The 17,982-nt window shown below is 31.9% G+C and overlaps 1 protein-coding gene across 1 annotated transcript in view; it reads left to right on the top strand.

Moving 5' to 3' along the window:
• The window catches only part of LOC108691513 (Down syndrome cell adhesion molecule homolog), an 86,884-nt gene that overhangs the window by 48,300 nt on the left and 20,602 nt on the right, over positions 1-17,982 (top strand). The window contains exons 2-3 of the mRNA XM_018199286.1: positions 10,243-10,418; positions 14,364-14,574. Of these exons, the coding sequence (XP_018054775.1) occupies positions 10,243-10,418; positions 14,364-14,574 (387 nt within the window). The remainder of the gene's footprint in view (positions 1-10,242; positions 10,419-14,363; positions 14,575-17,982) is intronic.

The following is a 17,982-nucleotide window of genomic DNA, read 5'->3' on the forward strand; positions in this document are numbered from 1 at the left end:
AAAGTTTTTCTCAACAATTTTTTGAAACAATGAGACAAAACTTGATGTCATAAGGAATAATATGAAATGTGTCTGAACATAATTTCCGGTATTCGTTTTTAAGTAATCATTGAGCAAAGTAAGTAGCAAAGTCATCCTTTTTTTGACTGCGAAAAACGACTCTTTTTTTGGCGGCGACAACGAAGGAATCATTTTATATTGTATAAAAAAACTTGTATAAACATCGAATATCTTATACTATTATATATAAAAGTGAAATAAATTTTCATAAAAATTTGCATAATGATAAGCACTAAAAAAAATTAGATTGAGTACAACCAAGTCAGAGAACGTCCTTAAAAAAGATATGATGTTTGTATATAATAATGTTATTAATGAAAATTTTGAGAAATAATACTAATTATTCATAAATTATATGACTTAGGAAAAATCATCTTAAATTGATCAAAAAATAACATTTATCCGGGGCACCTTATATGCACACCTTGCTTTAAAAATGTTCAAAGTTATGCGAGAGAAATGAAATTATTTTATAATCATCCCGTTGTCTTCCATAGTCAATGTCTTTTATCATAACTATATTCTCGCCATAGAATTCCTTAGTGACTCTGGGCATTGCGCTTTTCCTCGTAAAACTAGGTTAAATCCAAAACGGCTGCCCACTGTGTTCGACTAGAATGAAAAACAAAGAAGCAGAGTAGAAATGCAACGCATTTATCGACATATCTACATGCTCCATCAGGCCATTGCTTTTTATCTGTTCCCCGCGTGTTATTTCCTTCTCTCTCTTCTCAAAAATGTGCAAAGGATAATATTTCGACGGTAATATCTTGTTCGTTGTAAATGAAGGAGAAAGAAGGAAATAATGTCGCAACGGATAACATTGCCGTTATTTTGCGCGCAACGGAGTGCACATAAATCGTATCTATATATTATAGATATATATGATCGTACAAAGTTTTAACATTGAAGTTTTGTGCAAAGAGAGAATTATGAAAGAAATACGCTATGTGATATGAATCTATACAGTTTGATGACTGAAAATTGTGATCTGCTTTGCGACGCTCTTCCATCAATTGCATTCGAGAAGCTACAGGAGTAGCAGGAACTGCTGCTTGAAATTTCGCCAAGCACCACTCACATCTCTCGCGATTCCGGGTGTCCTTAACAGCTGGATAAAATTCGCCGAGCTACGTAGAAAAGTTCGCGATGTAAAACGCGAGCTATCAGCTTGCCGCGTCGGTATTTTCAGCCAGAGAGAACCGAACGTAAGTGCGCGGTTTCGTAAACAGCCGACGCACGTTGCAAGCTATCCCGGCACATTTACACCAGACTATTTGCATTTTACTGCTACTCAATACGACAGTAGCGGACTGCAGGAAATAGCGAAGAGCTGTAGACGATGTCAGTTGCTTCGAACGCTGTTGCAAGCAAGAACGACAACGAAAATGGTAATAGCAGTAATGACGGCGACAAAGATGACAATGACGACAACGAGAAGGACGATGACGATGATGGTGCATTATCGCATCGATATATGGTCGATCTTAATATTGCAGTGTGATTATTTGTAGACACTCGCACACATGGAAAGGACAAACATCTAAAACATCTAAATGTGTTCCAATGCCCTGCAACTGAACATCGGACAATACCCCGATATGGGGATTATAATAATATCCGCAAGACTCGAATTCGAAAGCGATCATAGCACGACGAAGACAAAATTAGATCGCCACTGGCGTTCGACATTGGAAAGAACGTATCGATTCTCGATGTTGTTGCTCTGGAGAAACTTTATTGAAACTGTATTTTGAGAAACCGTGAGAAGAATGGTTGAAATAGCTCCGCTATTTTTTTTTAAGAATTTTTTTCTTTCTATTGGAGCAAAGTACCCACAGTATGTCGATAAAAAAATAACTTTGAGAAAATAGAGTTCCATATATTTTTACGTGATTTTTCATAAACAAAGGATATTTATAATATCCTTGAATTAATCAAAAGCAATTTCCATTGCCAAGGATGCTTTAAAATGGAAGATATGATTTAAAATGATCTAAATGATTTTTAAGCGCTTTAGAATAAGAAGATATCTAAATGATTTCTCCAATATGTCTTCCGTACCAATATTACGCATACCTTGCTGAAAGTCTAATGAAATTCCATAGCGGAATATCATAGTGCAATTTCGCGCACACACATTAATTGACAACGAACCAGTCTCTTCGTAATAATGTCACTCTTCATTCATCACTCGTATATATTTGTATTACATTAACTCTGTTACCCTAAACAAGATTTACGAATTAAATGAATAAAAGAATTCATTAGGAACTATTCGCGGGAGAAGAATTATTATACTAAAGTATGTAAAAATTTCGCTAAATACAGACCTGAAAATTTCGTTGGACCATCAAAATAATTATGTAAGAATCTCGAGTATGATGAACACTGCTGCAAAAAATTTTAACATTTTAGCAACCAGCTTGAATTCTAATTATTTTAATGATCTAACAAGAATCTTTTCAGAACATCTGCATCTAGATAAATTTTTAAATACCTCAGCAAATCTTTTCCTTGTTACAATTTCGAGTATAGAATAAGATAATTATACGCTTGAAATGCGAACACACTTATACAACGTTGCACTCTTGCTGTTTCATGTCATACAGTTCCTTGTAAACTCGATCTACGTATCTCGCGAGCGTTGACTTGAAAAATTTCAAAATCTCTGACAAAGCGTTCTGACAAAATCCCTCCTCTCGTTTCAGAAATCAAAAATTCTATTATGTTTGCCACGTATGCGGCACCGCGCCATCGTGGGAGTAACTCGAGCGTATTTTACGGAGGAGAAGAGCCGATATTCACTATGTCACTGAGGTAGAATCGCGCGAGACTCGCAAGTGGCATTCACTTGCGATGCATTCTTCTCATGCACCTAGACTCTCGGGCTCGCTGCGAGCCCTAAAATGCACTATTGGAATGGAAGAGAAAGAGGATGCATCCATCAACCTCGATCGTCGACGTCTGTTTTCACAGAATTTCTGCTGTACTTTTCGAGGTTTTCGACGTATGTACGTACATACATCCCGGACATTCCCGTATCCTTACCTTGAGACCTTTCACGACTTTTCTGTCTAGTTGCACTTTTCCCTACCGGCACTGTAGAAGAAGGAACGTTATTCCCGAGCGGCCCGCCAAGTCGTTCAACGACTTCTTCCAACGACAGTTTCTTCTTTCTCGATAATCTTTCATGATATAGCCTACCAAGTAGTTCACAGATCGTCGCTAGCCGACTATATGCAATCCATTTAAGTTTCATGAACAATACTAAAGTAATCCTGTACTCTAAAAAACGATTAAAATGTATATTTTAAATCTCATCAAGGTAAATCGGAAAAAATGCCATACTTAAGCCTTTATTCTTGAATAACCTCTTAATGTTATTGAGTTAACCTACGAAGAAATATTATTTACATTCTAGAAATCTCTTTTTGTTTATACAAATTAACGAATTAAATTAAATTAAAAAAGAATTTGATATTCCATATTATTGAAAAAAAATTGATATGTCATACCCTGTAAAAGTGAACATCTTCCCCCTATATATATATAAGATGCCATCTTCTATGGGAGAAGCAATTAAATAGAGTAATGCAATATAAATATGCATATTTTACTTAATTATAGTAGTATCCATAATCAAGAATTTAAGCTTAAAGATATAATAAAACATAAATTGAGAAAATATAAGAGAATAATTTAGGAAATAAGTTGGACATACTTTTTTTATTCGTTTAAACAGCATTTCATTAACTTAATATTTTAAAATTATATAAAACATCTAACATTTTAATAAAGTCATTTTAATGACGGTTTCAAGCAGAAAAAATTATGTTTTATATTTACTGTCATCTTATGCCTAAGTATAAGAGGAATATTATATTTAATTGCAACTTTTACACATATACTACAAATTATAATCTATATTAGCACACGATTACTAGGAAATATCGATCAAAATCATATATTATTTGTTTGGTTAAATCATATATCATTTGTTTGTTTACGATAAACATCGAAGTACAAAAATTTAGCTAGTAGCATATCAAATATTACAAAGAGCATATTTCATGACCTACATTTTTGTTAAATATTTTCCAACTCAATTGGCAAGAACTTTTTGATAATTGCGCCATTGTGTACATATTTCTACTACATACTATTCAGTCAGAATGGCCAATATATATTCTATGACAAAAATATAAAGTGATGTCTTTCCCTTTGTGCCATCTTCCCCCAATTTACCTTATTATAATAATTGAATCTCTTTGCCTTATTGCTTTTTAATAAATTTTTTAAATTTGAAACAGTTTGATACATTACTTTAAAATATTTTTAAAAAATTAATATATAATGATATGTGATGATAATGATTTTTACTCCATTTTATAATGATATGATTGAAATAAAATAAAATATCCACTAATGAGATATAACATATATTAGTAACTTTGTTAATTTCATTTATATTGTTGCTAAAATTAATATTTAAAATGAATATTTATGATATAAGGTATTATTATATCCATCCATATAGTTGTTATAAGCTTCATAATCTTTTTTAAGCATCTTGAAAGGACGTTTTCTCCCAATATGTCGTACTTCGCCGCAGAACATTCGATGTACGTTTTGCTAACATTTTCGTAGATGACGTTCTATTGTACCCGAAGCTGCACATCTCTGACTTCTCCATTTTGCCTTTCGTTTCTTGCTTCTTTTTTCAACCATTCCTATCTTCACCCAACCTCTCATTCCAGTTTGAACAACGAGGGGTGGATATTATTCCCATGAGATCTTTCCAGTCGTCTTACGACTTCCTCCGAGGGTAGTCTCTTTTTCAAGACAAAGCACGTATGAGAGATACTTTTTTACGAAATCTTTTCTACCATATTTAATATCAAAAATTATTCACCAAGAATTTAAATGGTAGATTAAAAACTTTCTAAAAATGAAATTAAAATTTATAAAATTTAATCAGTAAATTTTATTTTATATTTATAAATAATTTATAAATAATTTTATGTTTAAATAAATTGTTATAATTAATGTTGATTATCAAAGCACTAATTATTCATAATACAATATAATGGATAAAAGAAAAAGCTTTTAAAGTATACCAAATACAAATGTACAAATGAGGCATTAAAAACAGATCGAAGATTCAGCTGTAAATAAAAATATGTAATTAGTAAATATTTCATTTTACGCTTATATTTCTTTTTTATTACTAAGGCCTCGATAGTCTAAAGGCTTAGGAAATACTCGCACGGAATGAAAAGAGAGTTCGATTCCCGGCCGAGATAATATTTTCCGCAATAAGAATTAATTATTTACAGATTTTAATATGTCATTCAATTATTAAGATCCTTTCGAAGATGCGAATAAGCATCAAAAATGTATTAAATTGCTAATCAATTTAACTCGTGATAATACTGCGATGGTTTAGTAGAGACCGTTTCAAGACTAAAATATCATTTCAGCGTTTTTGGGATACTACATACGTAGTACATAAATTCACATAAGAATTATACAAGCATTAAGTTCCAGCTAGAACGTTTAAGATTTTGATTTCTACGGTTTGTGTTATCACATATAATATATTATATTTCTTTTACTTCTCTTTGTTATATCTCTCAATTTTTTTACCTTGCTACATTTTCCAGTCGAACGTGCCGAGCATGCTTTAAAGAAGCGAATATTATTGCAGACCAGCACTGTTAGCTATTATGAGAATATTGCAAAGGGAGCTATTTTCCTTTTTGCAAAATATTACTTTAAATTTTATAATGCACAGAAAGCAAAAGTAGTTTACTACAGCAAAATTCTGCTTTGCAATATGAAAATTATTCCATTAAATTATAGTATTAAATGTGACGTCCTTTCATCTCGGCTTGATTATTGCGAATGCAGTGATTACAACATACGGTTCATGTTAGCATGTTATACATATACAATTTATACATGTATTTATACATGTAATTTAAATTTCACAGCTTTAACGTATCAGTAAATTTAGTTTCGGCCAGATATAACTTGCCTTGCTCGAATAACGAAGCCGCGCCAATATGTTTCACGACGAGAGCTATCTCATGCAGGTAGAGAACGTTCTCCACATTCGGTAGTGAGTCGTGACTTCTCTTTCTGAAGGCAGGAGTTTCTCACGAAACGTTACAGCCAAAGCGCATCGAGGAGTTCCAATCCGTGAAGTTGCCAACATTCGCATAAGATGTAAATAATGTTTCGCCTCCGGTGCATTCCGCATGCATCGAAAATCCAAGAGGAACGAGTACTGCGCGCATCCGTCGATCCTGATCGTCAACGTCGCGGCAGCCCGGCACCGATACATCCATTTCCGCGAAATTTTCAACCACATACCGACTCGCGCAAGAATTCTCGCGACATATGTCTTCCAACGATTTCCTTCTTTCTCCTTTTCTTTCTCTTCTTGAAGATACATACATGAGAATACTGTCGGCTTTCCCGACTTCACTTTATTTTCTCACTCGACCATTTTTCTCCTTCATTCGTCCCCATCTCAGTCAGGAATAGTTCCGGTTGTTTGAACAACGACACGAATATTATTCCGATTACGTGCGACTTTTCCGGCTAGAAAATCTCTCTGCGATTTTTGCCGCACCAGACGACATGCGACAGTTTACCTACCAGTAATATTTCTGCTGAAGATATAGATATATACATATACAATGACGAACGACGTTTCTAAACTTTTCAAGGCGAGATACTTGAGTGCCGACCTTTCCATTCGACAGTACTCTTCAAATCTTTCCAACGAACTATGTGATCAAAATTTTCTTATGTCGCGAAGGACTTGGCAACGCGAAGAGTCACGTTTCACGGAAATGCGCAAGATGTGGATCAATGATAACGATTTATGAGAATGCAGTTTTCTAAATAATAATTTCGATGCTTCTCTTCCTGAACTTTAACTTTTCTTTTAACGTTAAATTTAAATATTATTATACACTACGATTATCTATTTTCTAAAGTATACAGATGACCATCATATTGAAAAATTTACTATTCAAAAATGATTTTCGATAGCTGATATTATCTATTTTCAAAAGTATAAAATTATAAAGTGTGATCATTATATTGAAGAATTTGCTGCTTAAAAAGTGATTGATAACTGACAAGAGTATCAAAAAGCTTCTTTGAAAGGATATATATATATATATATATATATATATATATATATATATATATATATATATATATATATATATATATATATATATATATATATATATATATATATATATATATATATATATATATATATATATATATATATATATATATATATATATATATATATATATATATATATATATATATATATATATATATATATATATATATATATATATATATATATATATATATATATATATATATATATATATATATATATATATATATATATATATATATATATATATATATATATATATATATATATATATATATATATATATATATATATATATATATATATATATATATATATATATATATATATATATATATATATATATATATATAAGTGACATACTTCTGCAGTATCTCAAAACGGACAAGAGAAATACTAATAATTTAACTAGTGCTTGCTAAACCTTGGCTCTTGTCAGACAACTTAGGAATGGAAGAAGTTAATTTGCGAATTTCATAGGACCCTTTCTCTCTTGAGGGTTCACCAAGCTTATTACAGTAAATAGCTTAAGCGAGGGTGCCCTGTTCGGCCTCCCTTGTTCAGTTGGGCCTTTCATCTCGCAAAATTCATCTCGTTCTATTTCTCCCTCCGGTCTACGACCTAAAGGATACAGACCGTGGAATCGTTATCACTTTATCAAAGTCGGGCGTGGTGTTCGCGCCGACAGGAGAAAGACCGTGCTTTCAACCGACCGTATCGTTTATTAACGGTTTAACAGCTTCGGGCAACGTATATTGCATTAAAGTACGAGACATCGCGCCGATTAAACTGTTGCTGTGCCAAGGAAAAAAGATTGTTCCGCCACGAACAAGCACGCGAACGAGAAACGCCTGCTTCTACGGTATATTTAAAGCGTACTACGGTAATGGGATAGCGACGCGCGCAACGATAAATGGTTTGGAAGCAAACCTTCTTAACCCTTGCATAGTTCCTTACACTAAATTTATCGAGTAAAAATATACCTTAGCGATACATAGTTCTTAACTCTCCGCCAGTAATGTGAGGCTTTAAATGCACAGTCGATTTTTTTATTGTGAATTTTTTAGATAAATTTAAATCTGTAAAAAATAAATAAAATGTTAAGTGTATGCAGAAATTTTGGTCTTTTTTTTAATTTTTCTTTTATTTAAAATAGAAAAATATTTACGCGTAAATATTTTTCTATTTTTTTTTTTTAACAAATTATTTAATTGATGACAATTGACATTAACAGGTTTATCCGATTGAAGGGAGTCTTTTAATAGATCACTTTTCATATCTCAACAAATCACAAAAGGATCTTCATATCAACATTACTGTCTTTAAAATGATAAAACTAGTATTTGCATGTATTGTGAGATACATTACATTACCTTCGCCAAGAATAGAGCCAAGAAATTGTTTCAGAAATTGTTATTTTTCTTTCTTATTGGAATTCATACGGAATATAATGTCAAATATAAAACTTTTTGTTGCTCATCATGTTCACCGTTATTTTATAATATTATGAGCATCATTAAATTATTAAATATAAATTATAAAATATAAATTTCAAATAATCTGATATCAGTCTTACAAATATATGAAACATATTTTGAATTTATTTTATTCAAATTAATTATTTGAATTTAACATACTATAATTATACCAGAACGTAAAAAAAAGACTAAAACTTCTGCATACACTTATAATCCAATTTCTATAATTATAGTAAAAATTCGTTATTAAAGCTTTTACAAATATATAGGAATTTTTCAAATTTTTATACAGTTTAGAACAATATAAAAAAATCTGCATTGAAATCTGCATCGAAAAGAAATTGCAGACAAAGAGTGAAAATTTTATTGCTGATGGGGATTAATTTAACATCTCATTTATATTACAAGTTCGTTTAACATAATAGTAAAAAAATAAAAGTTCAGTTAAATACGAGTTGCTTGATGTAATAACACATCTTCAATTAGCTCGCTACATTTTAATGCAATGTAATTGTACTTGTAATAAAAAATTATATTTGTAGTAAAAAAGAAAATTAAACTAATAAAAATTAACATTAGGCGATGTTCAGTGCAATGGATTGGCAGTTTCATTAATTCACATATCATGCATATAAGAGGATGAAATCTCGGGCGTGAATTTTAAAGCTGGCAGGTTGAAAGAACATACCACTATGATTCTTATCGTCTACCGAAACGAAATCAGCTGAAATCCACTTTAAAAGGTGCAAATCCAGGCGGTTTCGATCGGTGCAAATAGTAGTTCGCAATACCATCAAACTATTTCCACCGGGGAAAATCGTGATTTGAATGGTAATCACACGACGCAGCAAGCCACTAAGTCCACTTGCACGTCTTCTATGCAAATAGACATGACTTCGCTTTTCCGCCACGCACGTATGAGTCTCCACGGCACATCGCGCTCTCACGATCTGCGAACACGAGAGATATATCTCCGAACGAGATTGCATTTGCTGCAGCGGAGCAGGATATGTATGACCTATTCGACGATGTACTTTCGAAGCTTCGCTGCTTGCACGAGGTGGCCGTTCGTATAGATCTGACGTACTGATGGTTCCATCGTCTCCATATTTCTCTATTTAAAATTACCGAGATAAACGGTCGGATGCACGCACTCCTGAAACTGACTGCAGAGCAGTGCTCAATCTAAAGTAGTTTTTTCTTTCATTACTCGGCAGATCATATATTCCGCAAAATGATGATTCATGATATGGGTGAAAAGATTTCAATGAAAAGAATTTAAATGGAATATTTAGATGAAATATTTTTTATAATTTTATTCGTAATATCTGAATGTGCAATAATAAATATACTCTTACATTATTACTAATTGTTTTAGCTATTAGAATCATACTCATGTGATAATTTCTGTGTTTATACAAAATACGATTTTCAATATGTTTGCGAAAATATCTTTATTGATTGAAAGTTGAAAATTGATTGATGGAATAGTTTTTCCAGAGAGCATCGCGTACGAATCGCATGTTTTTATGGCGGATACCTTTCAAGAACGCACAACAGCGGAAATTGATTCATACTTTGACACCACAATGCCGTCCAACGTCACTGGTTTGGCTGGAGAAACTGTTCAACTGGCGTGCAGAGTGAAGAACATCGGAAATAGAACGGTGAGTTTAAAATATCTTTTTTTTACAGGTGCTTAAATTTTTAGTATTTATATTATAAATAGGAATAAATGGTTGACAAAAAGAAATGAAATTAAATTTTATCGCGCACAATAGTCGAGAAATTCATTCGATAAATTTCATTTCATGTTAAAATTTCCGATTCGCTTGTCACAGAATTACGTATTCCAAGCAAATCTTAAGCCTTACAAGTAGCAATTCAGATTTTGACACGGGATATTGGCAGGGGAACAAGAACCGACGAGCCACAAACACGCGAGATAGGCTTGCCCGAATAATGCACCAAACTCAGGAGCGATGAACCAAGACAAGCGGCGTCGACATTTTCGAAATGTCGCGTGAAACTACGTCTCTTTGTTGCGGGATTATGCGACTCAATGAGTCGCATAATGAAAATGTATTCTCTAAAACTTTTAAAATGAATCTCACTCCGAAGAGTAAAATTTTACTCTTAAAGATTGAAAATTGAATCATTCTTTTTCAGGACTGGCTCAATTTTCACTCTTTAAAATGAGATTCCACCTCAAAGAATTTAAAGGTGCAAATAACGAATGTCGCAAATAACGATGTTTACATCAAAAAGCGAGAAAAGAGAAAATAGCGAGATCTCTCATAAATTAACCAGGAACAAAAATTCCATGTCTATTATTCCAGTTATGTAATTATCGTCGCTATTGCGGTATCGCGATCATCAAGATTTCAATTTCATCCTAACTCAGACCTCCATTGTCGATTAAGTTAAATCGGTTCCGCTCGTACCGGTCCGTAAGACAATTTTTTTCACCTCGACGGTTAAATCAGTGTTTCGAGTAGGTCGGTAAATTAACTCGAAGGCGGACACGGCCCTTGGGGAATTTATCTTCCACTCTGGGACCTCCGGGCGTCCTCGATTTCTAGCATTAACGGTTCACGGCACTACTCGGGGATTAGCGTAGCGGTTAAGTAGAAAAGGACGATCTTTGTCAGACTATGTCTTCATGCAGATTCGGTCGGGAGGTCACAGTTTTAATCCCAGAGTCTCATTTCTATGCAAAGGTCGATCTTTGCGTTTATGTCAGCCGTGGCTACGTATGTACCGTCTAATACATTTCGTTGACATTATGCATTTATCTGTAGAGATGCATGCGATAATGAAGCTTCAATCATGATAATTAACACTCCATTATGGTGATAATGATAATGCTGTATTATTGCATATTAATATCTCGCTATCTGAATATATACATGTGTTCGTATATGTATATGTATTAATATTGCGAGAGAACGTCAATGGAATTGCTCGAACAAAATTATGCACAGTCTCTGACTTTTAGTGAAAGTGCAGAAATATAAAAAAGCCGAAAACGAGAAGTTACATGAAAAAGTTGCGCCTCTGGCGGATAAGAATAAGCGCCACTCTTTCTCGAGGTGATATTAACTATAAAACTCGGTCTTGCGTATGCAAAAAGATTTGAAAAAGGAAGAGCAGCAATCGCCATTATGGCAGTCATAGTGCGTTCTTGAGTTTTATCCACTCGCATATTTCTGCCGAAGCTATGCACGACCGTGTTTTTTTTCTCTTGCGCGCATATCGTGAATTTTATTATGCAAAAAAAGTTTCCCACGAGTATACTGGACAGATGATGTCTTCTTTTTGTGAAACGTATATTTTAACAACGCCGGTATACTCGAGCGGCAATCGCATTAGATCGACAATAGGAAGCTCTAGCAGTTTATATTTCTGATAATACTCGAGCGTAAATGCACGTCGTAAGTTTTGCCCTGCAATCGATCAACAATATGTTGTTGCACATGTTTGTTGTTGATTTACGTATAATATATTATGCAAAACAACATATTATAACGCAATATAGAATATCGTATTGTGCATCATTTTCATAAAATAACAAAGCTTCTGTTGATTTTTTTGTTTCTGTTCTATGTTTAGAAAGGGATTCGCTTGCACTACAACTTACATTAATTATCCTTTATAACAATACTATGAAACAAGATTTTGTTTTGAATGCAGACATTAAAACAAAGGTAGACAGATTACCGAGTATTAAATGAATCATTGAATGAATTGGTATATACAATATCTGAGTTCACAGACATAAGGTTAATTAATTAAAATTATCGTTTCTCCATTGTTATTTTTGCATAAATAAACGCTTGGCTAAAACGAATCAGTTAATGATATTGTTTCCAATTTACCATTGGTAAATAAAATATTATAGCATACAGATACAGTTTAACGATTTTCGCGAAATCGCGTATGAATCATGGATGAGCTTTTCGTACAGTGTGTAGACTAATGTAATCTGTTAAAGTAACAAAAACCATTGAAATTATTAAAGCGCCAAATTCGTCAGTATAATGTAATTTCCAACACGTGAAGAAATTACATAAATTATGTATGAATATTATTACGGCTCCGAATCGGTTGGATTCTTCTGTAATTAACAGCTTGAAGAATTTCTCAGCACTATTCGAACTTGATTGTCATTTTACATCCTGTCTATAATATTTATCATGTCATCGCTATCATACTGATATAACGATATAATTCTAGCGATCAATACTTTGTATTCACGATATTATCAGATATTTTTAATAATGTAGTTTAAAAAAAAATTTAACATAATATCGTTAAAAAAAAATTTAACGATATTATGTTAAAATACATATATATCATGCCTATTCGTTTTCTGTTCCATAATTTCTAAAAGAAGTTAAGTGAACAAATTTGCTATGCCTATTCGCCTATAAATAATTGCAAAGTACGAGAATCGTCGTTGCGCCGAGATTGTAGTCATACATCACGGGGTTATATAGCATTAAACAAAGACATGAAGTATTCCAGCTGCGGCGAATCTACTGCACTCGTAAATTCTCGGGGCTAAGAAAAGGGAGAGTATAAAGTTTTATCGTCCAATCTTATGAGCAACAGGGCGTGAGGAGCGGTGATAGTTAGCAATACGCGCAACGCTCGGTAACTCAAGATTTCTGCATTTAGATTACAGGAACCGATATATTTTTGTCATATCTTTTCTTAACTACTGATTTATGACGAAAACACTTACACATTATCACAATTCAATCTCTTTTTTGATGCTATAAATGAATATAAAATATATTTGATTAATAAGTTGCTTTTACTTATATTTGGAAATCGAAAAACTAGAAATATTAGGTGTAATAAAAAGAAATCCATTATTTTTCCATTCAATTTCATGCAAAAATAATTTCTTTTTATTACACCTAATATGTAAAAATAGATATTATCTATATCGTATTTTCATTGAAAGTAGTTTGAAGAGGAGCTAAACGAAGAGGAAATATCTAAATTATTATATATATAAAATTAAAATAATAAAATAAAATAATAAAAATTTTTTGACATTTTCGAAGATGTTTAAATAACTTTAAACATTTAAGGTTATCTTCTTATTGTTTGATTAATTATTAAAATAATAATTTGCTGCTCCAAAAATAAAATAAATAAGTACATTCACCTATGGAACTTTCGCGGTTATTAATGTAAAAATAATATATTTATACGGAGATAAATTTTTATTTTATTTTTTTACAAACAATTGGAACATACTTATCAATAAAGTTAGCTGCAAATGTTTTGAGTCTAGATGTAAATACTCTTCAATGCACAAGTTAAGTAAGTTAAGTAAGTACAAACTTGTAAAGTTCTAATTGTTTGCGAATTATATCTTATCGCCTTATAAATATATTATTTAAGTACTAATAACCGTGGAGATTCATATAGACAATTTACGTATATTTCTTATATAAAAAATTTAAAAATAAAAATGTATTCAATTTTGCTTCCTAACTGCGCTCCTATTTATCCTTTATATTTTTCCTTTAATCTTAAAAATAGTTTCTTTGAATATTAATTATACAATATAAATCAATGTTTGATATTTGCCTTAGGTTTCATGGGTGAGACATCGTGACATTCACTTGCTGACAGTCGGCACTTATACTTACACGAGTGATCAACGTTTCGAAGCGATGCACAAATTCCATACAGAAGAATGGATTCTCAGAATACGATATCCGCAGCGAAAGGATTCTGGTATCTACGAGTGCCAAATATCCACGACTCCACCCATTGGTCATCCTGTTCGTCTGACTATAGTTGGTGAGTCATAATTGCCGTATAATCATAACGAACAATAATTCTAGCTTTAATAGAGATGCATGAGAATTTGCATCGTAATTCAGCCTGATTCTATCCTGGTAAATACAGCGATTCATTCATTTCTAGAGTACATTTTGAATTATGTTTCATTTACATAAAGTTTCCAGTCATATTAAATATATTCTTTTAATTCATTTTTTCATAATGAATATTAACTAAATATTGAATATCATCAGACAATAAAATTGAACAGTAAAAAAATTTCAAGAATAAAAAAGAAAGATGTTATATATTAAATTATCAGATTCTTCTCCTTCATTTGCAAAGAAAATTCACTTTAATTTCACTTTAAATGATTTACACAATCGATATTCTTGTTCTCGTCAAACGACTAAAATATCTTTAAAATGATTCGGCATAATTATACGAGAAATATCTTTATATAGATTGTAACAGATTTAGAGAGAGAAGAAAATTGAAATTGATCTAGAAATTAAATTATTTAATAAATGTTTATATTATTGATAAAGAAAATTTAACCGCGAACAGTCATCCAAACGTCACAATTCAATCGGAAATTCATGTTCAGTTCTACGTAAAAATCTTCTGATTTATCACGATTCATCGAATATATCACGACGATCGCCATGAGTTTGCGAGACCCAACTACGTTTGAATAATTTAAGGTACGTGTAAGTCGGGAAAAATTTAAGGAAAAAAACGTGGAATATTCTCATAACTTTTCCTTTAAAACTTTGCTGGTCATTTTAAGTATTGAGTAGAGGTAAGAAACCCTTTGCAAAAGTTACAAGCTAGTGGGCCTCGTGGGAATTGCCAGACGATCGAAAGAATCATAAATCAATGCGAGGAAGTTACTTCGAGAAAATATTATTAGCGACGCGTATAGCAGACGAACATTGTCTTCAAGTTTATAAGATCGAGAAATTGCACATACGTGACATAAAAAACATTTTTGCAATTTGCAAAAAAATTAATGTAAGTCAAAGACATGAAACATTTCTTTATTTATTAAAATATGCAAAAGAAACGTAATTATACAAAATTGTACAAATTAATTTCTTGAATAAAATCTTTAGAAAACTTAAAAATACTAAAATTTATATCCTTTAAACAATTTAACTTCTTTATTTTATATCCTTTACTTAAAATGTATACGTTAGTAAAGAAGTACCAGCAGAAAGTTACCATCCGAACCAAAGAAACGAAATCAAGATTCGCATCTCACACAAACAAATCAAACAACAAATATTTCCTCCGTGACATCTATATCTTCTCGATAGATAGCGACAAATCTTCCGAAATTTTCGGTCAACAGAGTATTCTTTCTTTCTCGGTCCAGAGTTCTTTCTTCGATTCATTAAATCCCGAGTTAGAGAAAGCTTATCGCAATAGGTCTTCGAGAATTAATATTGTTAGAGAGGGATAAGCATTTCGCGAACACAAATTACGAACGTGGCCAATTATCGCGAAGTTAATAAAGCCTTTTCTTGAAGAAAAGAGAGGCTTAAGAAAGAAAAATCGACATCTACTCTACCAAACTTACTTTTTCTTGTTTTTGTATCATCCATCACACTGTCCCATTCTCTTCGTCTTCTAGTTTCTTCTCTCTTTCTCTACCGTTTCAGATCTGTCTTTTTTTTTGTTTCATTAAATTCCATACGTCTCTCAATCTCTCTCTGAAAGAAAATGTTTATAATTTTTTCCGATCTCTCTTCGTGGTATTTCATCATTTAATGTAATGATAATGCTGGTTTCACTCACAATCAGAACATCGAAATTAAAACTACAAAAACATATAATATTTTTACTTCTATTTTAATAGCAATATTGATTTAAATGATTCCCGGATAAATTGAAATCATTTTGTGAAATTTCTTATTTTTGCCTACAGTAAAAGGAAAATTTTCCGAATTTCCTCTTTGAAAGGATATGAATTTTGCAATTTTCATCATCGTTTCCATTAGTTTTGAAAGAAAGGTGCTTAAAGATAATTTCAAAATAAGTCAGAGGTGAATGATTGCCCAATTACCCACACTTGTTCTCACTGTGTAAGTGCATAGGTGTTGAGTGTGCAGAATAGGTAATATATAATAGCGACAGGATAATCTGAAGCAACCCTATAAATTACATTCAAGCAATTGATCGACGTGATAGGAAAGTTCCCTCTCCATCTTTGTCCATTTAATAAAGACGCCGAAGGTAACACGAAGCGGATTGAAAAACAATAGTCGACCTTTCAGCGGCATTCTTGGCACGCGATGCCCGTGAAATTGTGACGACAAATTGAGCCTTCTCAGGAGCGAAAGATTCTTCTTCAGTATTGCACCCTTTCATCGTTTCGCTTTCTACCGCGATCCATATCGATTGCCTGAAAAGAGACCGATCTCGCTCTCCATTTTCACGAAACTTCTTTTAAACACTTATTCGTCTTTCTTTCTCTCTCCGTTTCCAGATCGCGTCATTGCTTGTCGCTACTGCGATTCACATCGTTCGACTCGAAGATACGATTTTTAAATGGTTCGACATTTATCATAAGAAGTGACGTGCAAGGATCGTGAGATCTGAACGTAACATGGAAAATTCTAGGAAATTTCAAAGCAATACTTATATCTAATATTGTACGATCGAAATCGTTTTGTCTCATAAAACAGAAAGAATTATAGTCCCGCGAATTTATTTAGTTAATTTATAGAGATATTTATAGAGATCTGTTATTATTATAAAAATTTTTCTTCACTTTACTATAAAAAAAAAAATAAAAGAGAATATTTTGTCATTCTGTTTAAAACATTATTTCCTTTAAAATTGTTTTTAAAAATCTATTGAAAATCGATATTTAAAATTTAAACGATATTGCTTTTTCGATTTGGAATACCAATTCCTTTTAATGTTTGTTATTCTGTTTAAAAGGTATTATTTCCTTTAAAATTGTTTTTAAAAATGTATTGAAAATCGATATTTAAAAATTAAAATGATACTGCTTTTTTATTGGTATAATATCTTTATATATCTTTATATATCTTTATAATATCAACAATAAATTAAGAATCTTTTATTTTAGATCGCATTGTGAGAAACACAATCAATACTAGAAAAATGCCTATTATGATCAAAGCTGGATCTTTATTGCTTTAAATAATTTAATCTTGAATCACTAATATACACTATATATGTATTTGCATATATACCATATTGTAGTCTTTTAGAACTGCACGAATTGTTTTTCCAGACTATAAATTAAAATTATTCTAGTAATCGCGAATTAAATTGGCAAGTAATTTATTACATTATAAAGATGTTAATAAGTTGAAACTGTTAATAAATTTATTGCGAAAAATATTATTTCGGCCGGATCTTGAATCCAGATCTTGTATTCCGTACCTAAAA

Source organism: Atta colombica, unplaced genomic scaffold, assembly GCF_001594045.1.
Source record: "Atta colombica isolate Treedump-2 unplaced genomic scaffold, Acol1.0 scaffold47, whole genome shotgun sequence".
Lineage (NCBI taxonomy): Eukaryota > Metazoa > Arthropoda > Insecta > Hymenoptera > Formicidae > Atta > Atta colombica.